Source organism: Malaya genurostris, chromosome 3, assembly GCF_030247185.1.
Source record: "Malaya genurostris strain Urasoe2022 chromosome 3, Malgen_1.1, whole genome shotgun sequence".
In the NCBI taxonomy this organism is placed as follows: domain Eukaryota; kingdom Metazoa; phylum Arthropoda; class Insecta; order Diptera; family Culicidae; genus Malaya; species Malaya genurostris.
In genome coordinates this window covers 102899315-102917406 of record NC_080572.1, presented here as the reverse complement: position 1 = coordinate 102917406, position 18092 = coordinate 102899315, and the positions used below count along the sequence as shown (strand labels likewise).

Here is an 18092-nt window from a genome sequence, read left to right as displayed (position 1 = left end):
ACAAAAACAAAAACAAAAACAAAAACAAAAACAAAAACAAAAACAAAAACAAAAACAAAAACAAAAACAAAAACAAAAACAAAAACAAAAACAAAAACAAAAACAAAAACAAAAACAAAAACAAAAACAAAAACAAAAACAAAAACAAAAACAAAAACAAAAACAAAAACAAAAACAAAAACAAAAACAAAAACAAAAACAAAAACAAAAACAAAAACAAAAACAAAAACAAAAACAAAAACAAAAACAAAAACAAAAACAAAAACAAAAACAAAAACAAAAACAAAAACAAAAACAAAAACAAAAACAAAAACAAAAACAAAAACAAAAACAAAAACAAAAACAAAAACAAAAACAAAAACAAAAACAAAAACAAAAACAAAAACAAAAACAAAAACAAAAACAAAAACAAAAACAAAAACAAAAACAAAAACAAAAACAAAAACAAAAACAAAAACAAAAACAAAAACAAAAACAAAAACAAAAACAAAAACAAAAACAAAAACAAAAACAAAAACAAAAACAAAAACAAAAACAAAAACAAAAACAAAAACAAAAACAAAAACAAAAACAAAAACAAAAACAAAAACAAAAACAAAAACAAAAACAAAAACAAAAACAAAAACAAAAACAAAAACAAAAACAAAAACAAAAACAAAAACAAAAACAAAAACAAAAACAAAAACAAAAACAAAAACAAAAACAAAAACAAAAACAAAAACAAAAACAAAAACAAAAACAAAAACAAAAACAAAAACAAAAACAAAAACAAAAACAAAAACAAAAACAAAAACAAAAACAAAAACAAAAACAAAAACAAAAACAAAAACAAAAACAAAAACAAAAACAAAAACAAAAACAAAAACAAAAACAAAAACAAAAACAAAAACAAAAACAAAAACAAAAACAAAAACAAAAACAAAAACAAAAACAAAAACAAAAACAAAAACAAAAACAAAAACAAAAACAAAAACAAAAACAAAAACAAAAACAAAAACAAAAACAAAAACAAAAACAAAAACAAAAACAAAAACAAAAACAAAAACAAAAACAAAAGAGTATAAAATCTACACGACAGATTTCATACAGATTTCATCAATTTAATGCACATGGTAGAAGAAGCTAAACTTTTTCATGAGAGGATCAGAGCACTTTTTCAAGATTCGGTAGCACTAACGAGTTAAAAGAATCCAATCTGCGGGTTCACCCCGAGATGGCGTGATGAAGATTCTTTCGACATATCTCGTTTAGAAAAGTTTTAAAAGAATTTCTCAATTCACTTGAGTTTGAACAAATGCAGATGGTAAAACCGACGACACGACCTGCCACTCGTCTATAAAAACTGTATCGCAAATTCAACTACCCCTCAGTAGCTGGTAACGTCAAAACTAAACCGCTTGAAAAAATATTGAAACTGGCAGCAAGGGCCAAAAATTGTTGATTTCGAATAACAGACCGTATTTACCAATGTTGTTTTGTTGAAAAATAAAAATAATCAAAAATGGTACCGAAATTGTGATAATATGCTATGATACAATATAACAGTTAATGTGGCAGTGTAAGTTACGCTTTTCTAATAATAATAATATTAATAATAATAATAATAATAATAATAATAATGATAATAATAATAATAATAATAATAATAATAATAATAATAATAATAATAATAATAATAATAATAATAATAATAATAATAATAATTATAACAATAATAATAATACATGATGTAATAAACAACAGAATTATATGTTGTAATATACTATGATAAACATTGCACTTTAGGATGGGCTTTAACTTATGAATCAATTCGCACCCTCTCATTCTGCTACTAACGCAGAAGGCGATAGCACCCAGTCGACGCCATTCTATTGACCAAATGTCATCATAGACATACGGGGAGGCATGAGATAGGAACTTGTGAGGACTTAGTTATCTCATCATTTGACGACCTGCATGTATTGGAATACCGAATTCGGCGTAAAATTTATTTTATTGCCACCGATATCCCTCGCCGAGTTTTCGCACCGTCGGCACCGAGAAAAACTCGGCGTCCCGGATACTCTTGGATCGACCGACCCGGCAGAGTGCGAATAGACTTTTATCCTAGAATACCTTTCCAGCTACTTGATTTTGTGAACGAAGGTAGTTTACCCCATTCATTCAATACGTTTATTTTAAATAAATAAAGTGTCCGTAATCAACTCAACTCCACATTTTATTTCATTTATTAAAACAATTACGTTAAATTTTTCAATGCATTAGTTGAAAAGATAAAATGAAAATTGAGGCTATGTAGTTTCTTGTAGCGCATAGACCACATTTCGCTGACAAATTATGAGCGATCGCCGTTATGTCAGGCGTATCAAAAAGTTCCGTATGGAGTACTAAACCAGAAGATAGTATAGCTGACGTCTGCAGCCTAAATAAACTGATTTTCCATGTAATCGTTAAAATTTGCTCGTGATTGTCGTTCATTTTGCGGTTCCCTTGATCAGCAGTGAAATAGGCTATGTTTTCGTGAGTGATAGATTTTTGCTCCCGGAACCAGGCTTTTTCGGTGGTTCAGACAAAACAGCGACATCTTCATCACGCCAAACTTAACCGTATCGTCCCTTAACCGACCGAGTCTACAATTTGAATTTTTGGAGATTGTTTGCTGCACCAGAGACGGGAAACTATATTATATTATTTATTAATATTGAGACTCCTTGTAAACTTGTTTGTAGCTACTAAACAGTGTTGCTCGATCGAATTGATTTTATCAATAACGAGGGACCGCTCAATTTATGGTAATTGATGGTAAATCATTAACGAACATTTTTTAAACCGTTTTTCCTTGAGAGTGCCTGGTCGTGTCGTCGGTAAAACCTTGCAAATATGTGTAAAAAATGGTTATTTATGTGTTGTCATGAAACGGAAGATTTAAAATTTTCTTATATACTTGAAAATCTCGGCTGAAGTCTGAAATTAGCAGTTCACATACAGATTTGATTCGGATAATAAGGGAGAGTGTTCGGTTACCGGTACCCTTTTCTTTTAAGCTTATAACTTCTGACTAAGTGCACATTATGCGGACATATATACATCAATGGAAAGCTAAAGTACCTAGCTAACAACTGAATTAGAAACTAAGTTGATTCAATCGATTGAAAAAAAATTATTATCAATTCAGTAAAGTGATAAATTTTGGCCATTTCAAAAAATGTGTTCGGCTACCGGCACCCTAAGAATTTTCACTAAAAATGGAAAAATATAAATAAAGACTGCAGTTATTCGAAGAAAGAACAGATTTTTTTCTTTTTGGAAACGCTTTGAACAAAAGTATTCATTGGCTGATCGTGACTTCACCTTGGCTCTCTTGATCGTTGATTTGGATGGTGGCACCTTTGGTGTTGATTTGGCCAGTCTCCCACGTTTTTTCTTAGCCGGAACATCTGCTGTATGAGTAGCTAGATGTTTGGCCAAAACTTTGGCTTCCTTTGTCTCGACAGCAGCCTGCATATCACTAACAATTTTTCACGATTTGTCGAAAAAAATGGGGTGTCGGTAACCGAAATCGGTAGACATTTTGAAAATGACAAAACAAATTTTAGATTGCGAAAATTTTGATAGCATCCGGTATTAAATCACGAAATAGATCGATTTCACCTCATAAATCTTCAATCCACTTACGTTTTAGATTGATAATTTTCAATTTATAATACTATAAAAGAAGTCATCAAAAGCTTTTGTGTTGATTTTCGCGCAATTAAAATTTGTTTTGAGCGCAGCAAAAAGTACAAGCGTCTGTTTGCTTTGGTATTCGGCACAAAAAGAACGTGCTGCTATTACACAAACATGACATTTGTTGGAATGACGCTATCTGCTTTCTGTCAAAAGCTACGGTGGGGTGCCGGTAATTGAACACTGCCGGCAACCGAACATCTTCTACTAAAACATGTATAAATTGACGAATAAAATAAACTTCGATCATTATTTATCTCTTAATCCCACACTGAAATGAAAATCTTATTTATATTCATTAGATTTGTCATATGAATCATATGCAGAATATACTTCATAGAAATTATATGGAAACTTATAATCTTTATTTAATGTGTACGTCAAATCTATATGGACGTTATCATAATGAAAGTTATAAAAATATCCCATATAATTTATATGGAAATCCGATGGAAGTCGTGAAATGTACTGCTTGAAGCTGAAGAAATAGTTGTGTCCTCGATATTCATCAACTGCTCCAGACCATTTTTTTCAGGAAGTTCCGCATCTCAATGTAATTTTAAATTGCTGACAAGACAGCTCATCCAACTTCGTTCAAGGATATGCGTTAACGGACCATGAAATATATATCGGGTACATTTCATTACTCTATCTGTTTAGTAAGATTCATTTTTATTTTCAGTCTCGGGATCTCACTTCTCTTTCGCAAATATCATGAGGTGCTCCCTTACCGAACGGAATACTAGTAAAGCTTGAATCCTCAAAGAAAAGTAGTAGTTGACGATTATCTACTACCATTGAAAGTTATATATATATATATATATATATATATATATATATATATATATATATATATATATATATATATATATATATATATATATATATATATATATATATATATATATATATATATATATATATATATATATATAAATTTTATAAAACTAGTCATATGGTATATATGAACCTATCTAAATAAAATCGAAGTGAATATAATATGCGCTTCATAAATTGTTCCAATGTATGTTGTGCGGATATCTAGTAATGGTTATAAGACGCGCCAATAAATTTGACTCAGACTGGAAATTTCATTCGTTATATGGAAATCCTGTAAAAATAACGTTAAGAAGAGTTTTATGTTTCATAAGATTATCTCATATATTTGACATGATGTTGAATACATCTTGTAACTATTATTGGAAATGCTAATAGTGCAAAATCATTAGTATATCATATAATGTGAAAAAGAAAATTTAGCTCAGTGCACGATAAAAAAAACTGAGAATTTCCCAGATTTGAAAACATAACCCCACCTCACTTTTTAGAATTTGGTATTCCATTTGACGATTTCTCCATAAATAGTTTTTACCCAATTTTCACATCATTTTGTGTGTTAGTATTCTATTCATGAAAAAAATAGGAAAAGCGTTTTTTTTTCAAATCCAAACAAAATCTGAAAGTTATCATTGCTTAGTTCAAAGCTAGCCGATTGAGCAGCGCAACGAACGCATAAGAGTGGGTTAGATTCTTCAGTAGAAGTGTTGTGATTTAAATGCACAAAATAATCATATATTTATATATTTTTCAACTGTGCTGATAATCGAAGACCTACACTGCGTGATATTTGCATTATTATTTTGAAACTAAGGCAGATTTAAGTACGATTCAGACCGTCCGGCTTCTTCCGTCACCGTCACCGGAACGTCAACGTCCGTCACCGTCATTCTGATTCACACGATCCGGTTTCCTATCCGTGTCCGTCATGTCATTTTCTTACACGCAGAATTTGAAGAACTTAGTTTCGCACAATTTTATTCCACTAATACAAAATCTGGGAGCTTTTGAAGCCAATCGATCTGTTGTTTTCCTACCTTTTAATCGAATAAATAACTTTCAAAATTAGCTTGAAAGAGGAAAAAACAAAACAATGAGTTCCACTCACCAACGTAACGGTCTTTGGAAATCTACTGATAAATTTAATTACCTATATTTGGTATATTTTGTTTAAGAGTGGGATCTTGACACCGAATACATACATAACAAACGTCAACTCAATACCGTGATCATATGAATCGTGCATGTGTGCGATAATCACAGTCCGTCAAATATTCTTTCGGAGAAATGTTGACGGAGCTTGCCGTTGACGGACGTTGACGTTCCGGATCTGTGCTGGATCGTGTGAATGCGCAAAGGGAAAACTCATTTGACTAATTTTGACGGAGGCTGACGTTCCGGTGACGGTGACGGAAGAAGCCGGATCGTCTGAATCGTACATTAATCTAATGTCCATGAAAGTCATCGGATTATATAACTTTGTCAGACTTATTATTAGCTGATATGAGGTAGCATATTGTGCTCTGAAATCCCATGTCTACTTATGAAGTCTACGTTTACAAACTGGAAAAATAAACAAACAAACAATATATATATATATATATATATATATATATATATATATATATATATATATATATATATATATATATATATATATATATATATATATATATATATATATATATATATATATATATATATATATATATATATATATATATATATATATATATATATATATATATATATATATATATATATATATATATATATATATATATATATATATATATATATATATATATATATATATATATATATATAGGGGAGAGTGTTTTTTTTCAGCTTCTTATGACGATTACATTTAAAGCTTAGCCCAACCCGATTTGAGCCCAACTACTAGCAAATGTGCAGATTTGTTGAAACCAGAGCTGTCAATGTTTTTTAAAATGTCTGTATTTGGCAGAGAAAAAACAATCCATACAACATCTATCTCGAAAAACAATTGAGGGCGGGCTGGTGAGACCAAAAACTAGGTCGCACCACCTGGTTCAACACTATGCTACCAAACACAAAAATTGAAAATCGGTATTTATCTGTATAAAAATTGAATTATCGGTATCTTAAGTGAGCATATCTGTATTACTGTATCGAGTAGAAAAATAAGTAGACATACCGATAAATCGGTATATTTGGTAGCGTTGGTTGAAACTGAGTTATATTCAAGTGAATACGTTAGTTGTGAAATAATGTGATTTATCGATAGCCCCTAACATGTTTGCATGTGAACGCACTCCACAAAACTATAGCACAAATACACTCACCATTGTTTGACGGATGGAATGGAGCAGCTAAAACAAAATTGATACCGTTCGAACAAAAATATTATTATTAGTTGGCTTGATTTAGGTAATATTCATTTCAGCGAAATATAATAATTTCACAGTAACTGTAACAACCAGCTTCCTACAAACTGTTACTAGTAATCCAAAGTGTGTATCTTCTCAATTATTTTGCAGTATGGAAGCCAAAGTGGAAACAAAATATTGATCACAATTGGAGAGAAATACAACTAACGTTAAAGAAGTGGCAACGAAGGGTTCTGAGTTCTAGAGAAGTACAGAAATTGGGCCCGAACATTTGAATAGTGCAGCCTCGAAGTTAATTCTTGAATCGTCTAGTCAAGAAATAATTATCAGTACAACTGATTAGTACTTACGTCGCGTCAAATGCTATTTTTGTTTTGATAGAATTGTATTCTATTGACTGAAGTACGAAATGCTAGGTGATGACGATACAAAGGGTAATGAGTCAATACAACCGCAGAAAGATACACAAAACAGTCTTTTCGGTGACACAATGCAATACCCTGAAAACATCTTGGCAAACAACTACAGCAACATGCAAATGCAGTTAAATACGCGCTACATTTCACAGGTATGTTGTGATAAACTGACACATCGTAGGGAAATAAAAATTCCGTTTTCAGATATGCTGTCCCCGGCGGGTGCGAAGTACACTACCTCACGTCCGGATGCGACCTTACTTCATACCAAAAAGGTCTCGAACAAAAAGTGAAAACTCAGATCCTTCCAGCATACTGTATCTGGAAACACTACAGACTATCGATGCTCTTCAGGGAAACACGAGCACAGCTTTCATGATGGAAACCAACGATACTGCTTCCACTCAGATGGATACCAGTCAGCAATTGCTATCGCAAAAATCTGAAAAGTGCAATTCACTTGTAAAGTCAAAGTCACTGGAAAATTTGGTGCGAGCCATCAAGTCCATTGATGGATCGCAGCCTTCGCACGAGATGGAATTTGTTTCTAGTCGCATTCAAAAGTTAAAGGTTCAGGAATAAGTGTTCTGATGTCGACGGCAACGAATATAAGTGTCTAACATACCCACTGCATAAATAGATCACGGACTAAACAGACAGTACGAGCAATTGATTTATTCTTCATCATGTGAATAGAGTCTTATCCCTTACGAAGTTTAGTTGTATTGATGGAGAAATCACATTAGTTTTTAACGTGATGTCGAGTGTGTTAGTCTGTTTAGCGTACTGAGATTTTTACGACCATGTGTCAACAATTTGATGAGCGCATGCATACGTTTTAGTAATAATTTTACACCAGCAGGATAGTAGGGCAAGTGTTTGTAAACAATAGGTTTTGTGATACCTAGTACCACTAGTGACTGTCGAAACACTTTAAAGAAAAGTTTTTGTGAAGATTTAGGAATCCGAGCCAGACTTTGACGGAATGACAGCAATTATGTTTATTTATTGAAAATAAAATTGTAACATGAGAAACCAGAAACCCAATGTTTTGTCTTTGATTCATGTGTGTCGTGACTTCTGGATTCATTTTCCATCGCACAGGTCTATAAATTTCTTTATTTCGGAACTCGAAGGAAGTACCATGCATGTTGCATCCTCATGCATTTTCTTCTGCATCAATGGACGAGGAATCATTTTAGTAAAGATCTCAATTGTATTCACACCGATTCTGTATTTCGATCGGATGTGAAATTTGCATTTTGTATTTCGATAGAGTAGTTTTTCCTGGAAAACTCATTCGATCGAAATACAGGATCGGGATGTTTATTGCTAGCTTGGTAACCTGTTTACGGGGATAATTTGACGTTTGATCGAGTGATGCGCTGATTTGTAGTTCCTGTATCTAAATAAATAAATATATATCTATCGTACACGCATTCAAATCCTAGATTCAAACGAAAAATTTAGATTCATTGAAAAATCTAACCGTTTTATCATTTACACGGAAAAAAAACAAACCACAATATCGGTTAAAACGTCCAAATGTTCTTGACGACTATTTCTTCATCGGCGATGATTGAGCTGCCCGCGTGTGCATGTATTGGAATGCCGGATCCGGAAAAAAATCCATTTGGTTGCCACCGATATTCCTCGCCGAGTTTTTCGCATCGGCGGCACCGGGAAAAACTCGGTGAGGAATATCGGAGGCAACGAAATGAATTTTTTACCGGATCCGGGATTCAAATACATGCACATGCCAGCAGCTCAGTCATCGCCGATAAGGCGTCCCGAATTGCCCCGGATGGTCCCGTCCCGGAATAGTGCGAACAGACTTTTATAGGATAATGAGTGTTAAAAAATTCTATCCGACCTTTGAAGTGACGAGGCAAAAAACGAACAAAACTTTTTTTAAGTTCGAAAGTCTAGTAGTTGATGGCCTTTTTCAGAAACTGTAAACTATTTACAAGACAGAATAATACATCATCATTTGAAATCTTCTAAGTCACAATAACTTTCTTTTTCTGGTTTGGAAACCTTGAAAGTAGTAGCTTTAATCGAGTGACGGTCATAACTGTTCTAAACGTAACCTCAGAAAATGTGATGTGCCACTTGAACCAATGAGTTCTAAAGTTTTATAATTTGTTACTGTTTAGAAATCTCACGGACGATCAACCAAGCTAAACTATGTCATTCACTATCTTTTCACAGATAACCGCTCACTGAATTTTCACAGATTTTGTACTGAAAAGTTGAAAGAAGAGTTAATGAATGTATGTCGAAAACTTTTTTTTGAGCAATACCACAGATAGGTAAACACAATAACTGCAAGAAATTCCAAGACTTACGTTTCGTAGAAAAGATTGCGATAGTGTACTGAGAAATACTATGCCGATTATTCAATGTAAATAATGTGTTAGTAATAATGTATTCGTGGACAAGTGAAAAGGGCTTAGTGTATGTATACACATTTATCAGCTAATTTAAATTTAATGTCTCACGATGCAAAAAAACATTTAAACCCTTTTAGGCAGGAATAAATTTCACGTCACATGAGAGCAATTTTAATTTTTACATTCAGTATTTGAAAAACCTGTTTAAATCCACCTAGTGGTGTAAAGAAGACTTTCTCATATCACCAATGTTCTCTTAAATAACACATAAAAAAATTCAAAATATTTTTCATTACCTCATAAATAAAAACGAAAAACAAATGTAAGGGCATCACCTAACTGCAACCTACAAGCTGAGACAGTTTTGAGCCAAATTTAGTCTAGTTGAAGATTTAAAACTTCACAGAAAGAAATAATGAAATTTACACGAGATGTAATTCAATAGTAACATGGAACAGACATGAGTTGAATCGAAATGTTGATTGAAAACCTTCATCGGTGCAAAACTAATTTGGATTGCATTGAATTTTCAATTAATATAACTGTATCTTTCAATTAAAGCTTATTTTGCGATTAAATTATATTGAAACGTACAGAATTGTTAAGTAATTTTATGTTTAATTACCTGCTCCAAATATGTGCATGAAAATAGATGTAAATTCACAAAATATTTTTATCTGTGTTCATACACATTTTATACAGATAAAATAAAATCTTCATTTGAGCTTATGTTTTGGAGAATCGATTGAGACATCTCTGAAAACACGAATGAGGTTACATGCTGGAGTTTTTGACAATTATTTCCGGTGCATTCCAGTAACCTGTATAGCCAAAGTCGATTTGTGATAGCAGTAACTGACATAACCTACAAATTGGAATAGATTAGAAATCATTTTAAATTTATTTTCACGGTTTTTGCATCGTCGCTTTGAATTAAGGTTTTAAATATTACACACTCATCGCCCTACAATTTCTTAACTAGAATTGCGATCAAGATAAGATCCAATAGCAGCCAACAGGACTATAAGGTCTTTCATTAGAATCGAAGTTGGTGAAAATCTTCAGTTCGACAATGCCATCGCACGGCATAACATTCATTCATGTCAATTGTCATATGGATAAAAATAATAAAATTAAGTAGTTATTTGTAGTGTATTGTTTACATAATTAAAATTGCAGTAGTTCAAGTCGTGTTGTCGAATTAAGAAATTGAAACAATTCAGGACACTTACAAACAAAGTTCAGGCACGTCACACCGATGGATAGTTGAGAAGCTTGGAACTGCAATACCCATGAATGTGGTACAACAGTTCAAGAACCGTTTGAGACGTCGCTAAACAGTTCAAAATGTCCGTCGGTTTTGTGCCGGAAACCAATTAGCGTTCTGGTTCTCAGGTTTACAAGACCCAAACTGGAACGAGCATCACTGCAAAACCACGCACCCGGAATCTTTACACGAAGTTGTACACCAAATCGTGTTACATCGTGATGGATACCAAGGCTTATACCAAAGTCACGTGCATATCATTGCCAAGTCTATGTTCGATGTTATCTGACCGAAGGATTGCGGATGTGGTGAAATGAAATTAGAAAGGAGAAAGGATTGACCTTTTTTTGGCCTGAACTATCATGCTCTATGCCATGCCACTATGCTCAAGTTAATTATGACAAAAGATTTTCCCACAAACTTTACCGAAACTTCGCTCAGTTGAAAAAATCTGTTCAATCACGAAGAAGGAGCTTCAATAAAAACTTTCAATAAAAACACTGAGAATGTCGGTTGTTCAAAATTGGGCAAGTGTAGGGAAAGGAAGATACCGACATTTGGATGGAAGATTTCATTACTTACAATTACTGGGTTGTGTGCGGGACAAGACCGAACATAATGACATTAAGTTTTGAGAATATTTTTCAACAGTAAGTTCCATTAACAATAGAGTACTTTTTATATAAAAGTGCTACAACACCCCACTCCCTCCCTTGAATCCTCACCACACTTGAAACCCCCCTCCCCTCCCCCTCTTGTGACCCGTCCCTTGAACTCTCCATTGAACCCTCCCTTGAACCCCCTTCTTGAATGATTCCTGTGCACGGGTCTGCTCACCGGTGAAGCGAATTGCAATGCAGTGAATATACTCACAAACGAACACATATTTGACATACAGCGCCGCACTGCACTCATGTTAAATGTGGCTAATCCATCAACAAATTTTCGGCATACAAGCGTTTCAAATTAGGTCCAAAACATCTATCGCCGAAAGTTCTGAATTGGACTGCTAGTGCCCGTAGAATCAACAGCTGATAATACATTCAATATACTCGGGCGAACACTATGACGCGCTTCAAAAACCAAGCATCCAGCGAGCGACAAGCTAGCTGCTCCGTTAGCGGCTGGCTGCCGATTGAAGTTAAAAATGTAACAAGGCATATACTTATACATTCCCTTTTTTTGTGAACGTTCATGCGATGCAGAAGAAAATGATACTTTTCCTTCCACTGCCATATTAAATTCTAACTGCAGACCAACGATCGAGATCGTCGGCTGTACATGAAAAATCAACAAGATGACATCATTTGCTCTTCTGTGATTGGTTAATGAAAACATAGGACGATTCTAACCAATTATTCAATAGTATGCTATTGAAATACTTAAACGATGTTGCATACATGTTTAAGTTTAAAGTTTGCTAATCGATGGGTTCTGAAATTATATCAGTCCATCAGCAAATGATTGAGTTATTAACATTCGAAAATATGACAGAAAAAGGATACTCGGCTATTTTTGAAAGTTTTAATTGACACCCGTCCCCGTAGTAAGAGAGGCTTATGACATTCAATCTTCTGGGTCTCGGTTCTAAAGTCGGTTTTCACAGTGACTGCAAAGCCTTTCTATATGGGAAAAGCAAAAATACCTTCGTAATCAACAAAACAAATTGTACATTATCTCAAAACCGATGGAGGCAACATTGATGCTAGTTTTACACAATTCAATGCATGTAGTAGCAAACGTTTCCGTAAGTATTCATAATAAAGCAGAACTCTAACTTCTTAGTAATACATTCCGGTATCAGTTACCCTGCCTTTTTAATACATGTGACTTTTGCAGCTAGTTCGGATTGACCAGATGAACTCAACATGAATGCAATGCAATTCCTTCAGATACAGTATGTCCCTACAATTTCGAATGCAGGCAATTCGTCCTCACAATATAGTAGGCAATTAACTTCAACTATATATTCAATATATTCAATATAGTTCGCAATTTCCATACCACAATCAAGAAACATACGGTACTATACTGTAATTGCAGGATCACATATTCCATAACAAGAGATTGTCTAGACCAGCACACCTACATATACAAACAAGCTGAATATGAATATAATTATAAATTTGACTGAAGTTCCATCGTTCAGCTGCAGTCAGTGTTTAAACGAAGATAAGTAACGACGTACTGAACGGAAATTTCGTGGAATATTATTAAACAAGATGAACCGGTTGGTTGGCTTCGTGTTGATAGCTGTATCAGGTGATTTACTTATGATTTTCAATAATGTACAGAAGATTTCACCTAAACTTAAATATATTTTTAAATTATAGTGTCTCTAGCATTCGGATGCAGAGTTCCTATAAAACATTACAATACAATGAAATGTACTCCAGTAGGTGGTAACGTGGGAACAGATTGTCCCATTAGGTTCGGTAAAATGAATTAAAATGTTAAACATTAATTTATCTAATAATTGTATTCTCACTTTTTCTAATTGCAGTTTTAACTGCCCAAGTATTACACAGCATGATAATTCCAAATGTTACTTCAACGGTAAAACATACGAACTGAGTGAGCAAATTCCCAACGAACAGGTTGCTCCGTTTTGTTCGGCACTATGCTATTGTCGAAGGTAAGTAAAATGCCAGATTTAAATCGATGGTAAAATTTACATCCATACAAAGTAGAGCACGTTGCCGCCGTATGACACAGCTTTCGTTTTTTTTAATGAAATTGTTCCATGGTTAAAAGGGTTTTAATATCTAATTGTTTTAGTGCTTCACCATTTGCGCAGTTCCGGTGCACTCACGTTGACTGTGCAGAATTTTTCCAATCATTTGATTACGACAATTGTATTCGTACATACAAACCTAAGAGCTGTTGTTCGTCCGGAAAAGTTTGTGGCAAGGAAAAGAAAAAATTGGCGAAATGTTTTCTGGATGGCGATGAATATCTCGCCGGTCAAAAAATGCACCCGTCTGGAAATAAATGCCTCACCTGCATTTGCCACGAAAACTTCAATGAGACAAACATCTCATCCGATCCTAACTGTTACGAATCCGTCTGTGGGTTCGAACTCTTCTATGCCAAACAAGCCTATAAGGGAGGCGCGCCAGTTTACTACGAGGATCATTGCTGTCCATGGGAGTGGAGGATGCGTGAGTAAAATGTTATTCTCCATCACAGCCATCCTTACAACTATTTTCAATTACAGCAAAAGACACAGACAAGCTAGTTAAAAGCACACAAAAGAACGAAATCAACGATCCCACGTTACAGTGTCAGTATGGTAAGCTAACAATGAATGTCGGCGACTCTTTAATGCCGGAAGTGGCCGATGGATTCACTTACAAGTGTTCATGCTTGATTCCGCCGCTGATGCAGTGTGTAAAAACTAAGAACTCAAAAGAGTAACTCATCAATCGGTAGTCAAACTAATAAATGCTCTAAAATCACCAACAAAACCGAACCTTTTGTGTTCTTCAGCTCTTGTTATGGTTGGTGCTTTCGAAACCTCAAGTCGAAAAATATATTTTTTATTATTTCGGCATTTTCAATTGCATGTGCATCCTAAATCCAAAATTCCCGAAGTATTTTCACTATCAATACAATTGTCTAAACATGATTTTCTTAACATGATTCGTGTAATACCAGTGCTTTTGAAACTCCTTGAACTAAGATTGTACTCGAAAACTATTCAACAGACAAATATGAGTTTATTTTAAGTCGGATATTGTTGAAACTCTCAGGAAACGAGACAAAACACACATTAGATTTGTTTTTGTAAATTTGTTTTATTCGAATACTCTCCCGCATATTGGACCTAACACTATCCATCAAATTCTGAGTAATATTTGCACAATCTTACAATCTTCTTACACACTTTCATCAACTTTTTCGTCAAACCCTTGTCCTTTTTAAAGATCTTTCCTATTGTTGTTCATAATAGCTCAAAATATTTCTATTGAGTGAAGTTCAACGTCGTTCCACTCCTTCACCGGTCTGCAACGACACGATTCCAGAGAAGTCAAAACCGAGATCGCGGGATTGGGGAAAAGGCATTCTTTTTTACATATTTGGCCGTTGATGGTGCCAATTTTTATGTACAGCTTGCTTAATTTGCCTGTCCATAGATCGCCTACCGCACCAAGTACTTCTTGGAAAGTTTATCGACTTATACTTTCGAAACTTCTCCGGAACATCCAGGTGAGTGAGACTAGCTGATGAGGTGGGTACAAATACCTCAAGCCCGACCATCTCTAATGCACATGAAGTCCGGCCCACTTCATTGCCAGTTGGTTGAACCAGAGAGACGAACTGACCTTTTAGGACTCGTCCCGAAACAAGTGCACAGATAAAAATATTTTGTGATTTTACATTTATTTTCATGCACATATTTGGAGCAGGCAATTGAATGGAAATTTACATTACAAAACGAAGCGGTTCGTAAATATACAGTCTTGTTCAATGAAAAACTAAATGAATTTTAATATAATTTGAATCAGATTTTCGTTTCAACTGATGTCTATTTCATAGTACTATCGGTTTAAATGTCGTGTAAGTTTCATCTTTTCTTTCTGTGTGGTTCGGATTGTGCCTGTAGTAAACCCTCGGCTTTCTGACATTTATAGTGTTGTACTTCTTCGTTTTTATTCTGATTTACTACACGGGATACGGTAAAATTGTCGATTTCCAACTGTTTCACGATCCACCTAAGGGAATGGATTGGATTTTCAACAACTGCGCTCAAACAAAAATTTTAAAGCGTTCCTTGACAGGTAGTTTTGAAATTTTCTATATGATTGATACAGAATTTTGCAAATGTAAATATTTCACTCTAAACTAGTTTTCCCTCAAAATTTCATCAATGTTTACCCATGCAATAAAAAGTTATACACAAACGAGTATTAAATTTTATCGAGTACAGGCTCTATTTATCATCATCCAGAGAGTTTGAGTTACAACATGTCATGAAATTGAATTGAAAGATTATCAAGCTAAACTAGCATCAGAAAGTTTAAAAAAAAAATTTTTCAATATTTTTACTTTAAACGAACACAGATAAAAATATTTTGTGAATTTACTTTTATTTTCATCCCTCGGTGAATGACCGATAGGTTAAAACCGGGCTAAAATAAACAACTAACTAACTAACTAACTTTTATTTTCATGCACATATTTGGAGCAGGTAATTGAATGGAAAGTTACATTACAAAACTAAGCGATTTGTAAATATACAGTCTTGTTTATTGAAAAAGTAAATGCATTTCAATGTAATTTTACATCAATCATGGTTTTAAATTAGATTTTCGTTTCAACTGATGTCTGTTTAATAGTACTATTGGTTTACATGTCGTGTAAGTTTCATCTTTTCGTTCTGTGAACATATAACTAATTTATTTCGTTTTTCTTAGCAAACGTTCATAAAACTGTACACCTGAGTCATGTTAAATTGCGATGATGCAATATCAGCTGAATTTGTATTGCTATGCATTGATAAGTGAAAGACGAAATGTAAAAAAAAACAATAAAAATTACTCTGCACATAATAGTTGTGCATAATCAACCTGTTTTAATCGAGCTAGTGGTGCAATTTTTTAAAGGTGTATGTATTACAGAACGCCCCGGGTTAGCGGTTCAATGCACAGGGCACTGATGTTACAAACTGTCTGTTACTGAAGTCTGTTGAAATTCCACAATACCAAGTAATACCAAGTGTCTCGGGGAGAAATAGAACGAACCTTTTACGAGTTTTTGGCTACTATGTCAAACGTCATTGAAACCGGAATTCGTAGACCAATATAACTGGAGTGAATAAGCAATATTTCCAAATTAGTCATATTTTTAGGTAAATTTAATACTTTACGTTGAGTCTGAACATAAGCACTAGTCATATAAAATCATATTTTTCTGAACGGAGTCCAGCAGGCAGGCCTTGTTCTGAATTTATTTATTTTTTTATAATGGAAAAAGTCCGCAGGAGCTAGTTTCTGTCAACCTTGCAGGCGCAAGACTTCGTCTTCATTCGCGTAAAACCTCCTCTTCATTTGAATCAAAAGATTACAATCATCCAAATTGTGCATAATACTATGTGCACACCTGCAGAAAATAACATGTTTTAACGACAATAATATGAAGTTAAAATCTCTTTGTTCACACTAGGATTACGCATGACATATGACATTGTCCCGACTTGGCGGTTCAATGCATAGGACGCTGGTCTCACAAACCAGCTGTCGTATGTTCGAGCCCCGACCTGCAATGATTCTGTACACTAAGAATCGGCTGCGAAGTCTTTTGAAACAGAAAGGCCAAATTCTACCAAAGGAATGTAATGCGAAGACTTTGCTTTGCTGACATATTACTTGTTATTAAGTTTGTTTAGGGGCTGTCCATAAAAGACGTCACGCCGCAAGGGGGAGGGGGGTGTTTCACAAAACGTGACCTTTTGTGACAGGGGAAAGGGGGGGAGGTTTTTGGAATGTGACGTCGAATATTTTAAATGAGCGTATTTTTGAAATATCCAATTATATTACTGCTTTGCCCTATTTCCTGAAAAAATCTCCACAATAAACGTTTACATTCTATAGAAAAACGTGTATTTGTTTATGTAAAAGCTTCTTCTAGTAAATTCGGAAATGAATTATGCAGGAAATAATTTCTGTTGTGATCAGCAAAAGTGCACGGAGGAGCGAGTAAATTAACGAAATTAATAAATTTTGCCTAATATGAGTAAAAAAAGATGCCTTCAAACGGTTTAACTTAAGTTATGCACTGACAATTTTTTCAGTAATTTGATTTTCTAGCATTGATAATAGTATATCATAAGAATTTCTCTTATCTGGTTCTGATGCAGTTTATTCAATTGTACTCGATTTTAAAAAGGGCGGGAGATCAAGGATTTCAGACGTAGATCATGTCATGTCTTATATTGATCATATGTGATTTTCCTCCACCAACATCGAAACTTATCGAATCATCCAATGATTGAACTTACATAAATCAAGAATCATTTTAGCTCAAAATCACTACCCATTGTGTGACGGAAGAACAGTACCGATATTGATCGATGTGATTT

At 34.0% G+C, this 18092-nt stretch overlaps 2 protein-coding genes across 2 annotated transcripts; both read left to right on the top strand.

The window, feature by feature from the left end:
• Positions 1–6870: 6870 nt before the first annotated feature.
• Positions 6871–8393, top strand: LOC131438439 (uncharacterized). The gene is made up of 3 exons (XM_058608455.1): positions 6871–6975; positions 7086–7503; positions 7556–8393. Exons 2-3 carry the CDS (start codon positions 7345–7347, stop codon positions 7931–7933), a joined length of 537 nt encoding a protein of 178 aa, XP_058464438.1. The 5' UTR covers positions 6871–6975; positions 7086–7344; the 3' UTR covers positions 7934–8393.
• Positions 8394–13150: 4757 nt separating this feature from the next.
• LOC131436076 (uncharacterized) lies at positions 13151–14571 on the top strand. The gene is made up of 5 exons (XM_058604541.1): positions 13151–13273; positions 13345–13441; positions 13515–13646; positions 13790–14172; positions 14229–14571. Exons 1-5 carry the CDS (start codon positions 13234–13236, stop codon positions 14426–14428), a joined length of 852 nt encoding a protein of 283 aa, XP_058460524.1. The 5' UTR covers positions 13151–13233; the 3' UTR covers positions 14429–14571.
• The last annotated feature ends 3521 nt before the right edge of the window (positions 14572–18092 follow it).

What these genes read in the sequence shown, in the direction of transcription:
- LOC131438439 (XM_058608455.1), top strand. Translation starts at nt 7,345, where the DNA reads ATGCTAGGTGATGACGATACAAAGGGTAATGAGTCAATACAACCGCAG. An exon ending in ATACGCGCTACATTTCACAG is followed by an intron (nt 7,504 to 7,555) that starts GTATGTTGTGAT and finishes TTCCGTTTTCAG; the next exon opens with ATATGCTGTCCCCGGCGGGT.
- LOC131436076 (XM_058604541.1), top strand. Translation starts at nt 13,234, where the DNA reads ATGAACCGGTTGGTTGGCTTCGTGTTGATAGCTGTATCAG. An exon ending in CGTGTTGATAGCTGTATCAG is followed by an intron (nt 13,274 to 13,344) that starts GTGATTTACTTA and finishes TTTAAATTATAG; the next exon opens with TGTCTCTAGCATTCGGATGC. An exon ending in GCACTATGCTATTGTCGAAG is followed by an intron (nt 13,647 to 13,789) that starts GTAAGTAAAATG and finishes TAATTGTTTTAG; the next exon opens with TGCTTCACCATTTGCGCAGT.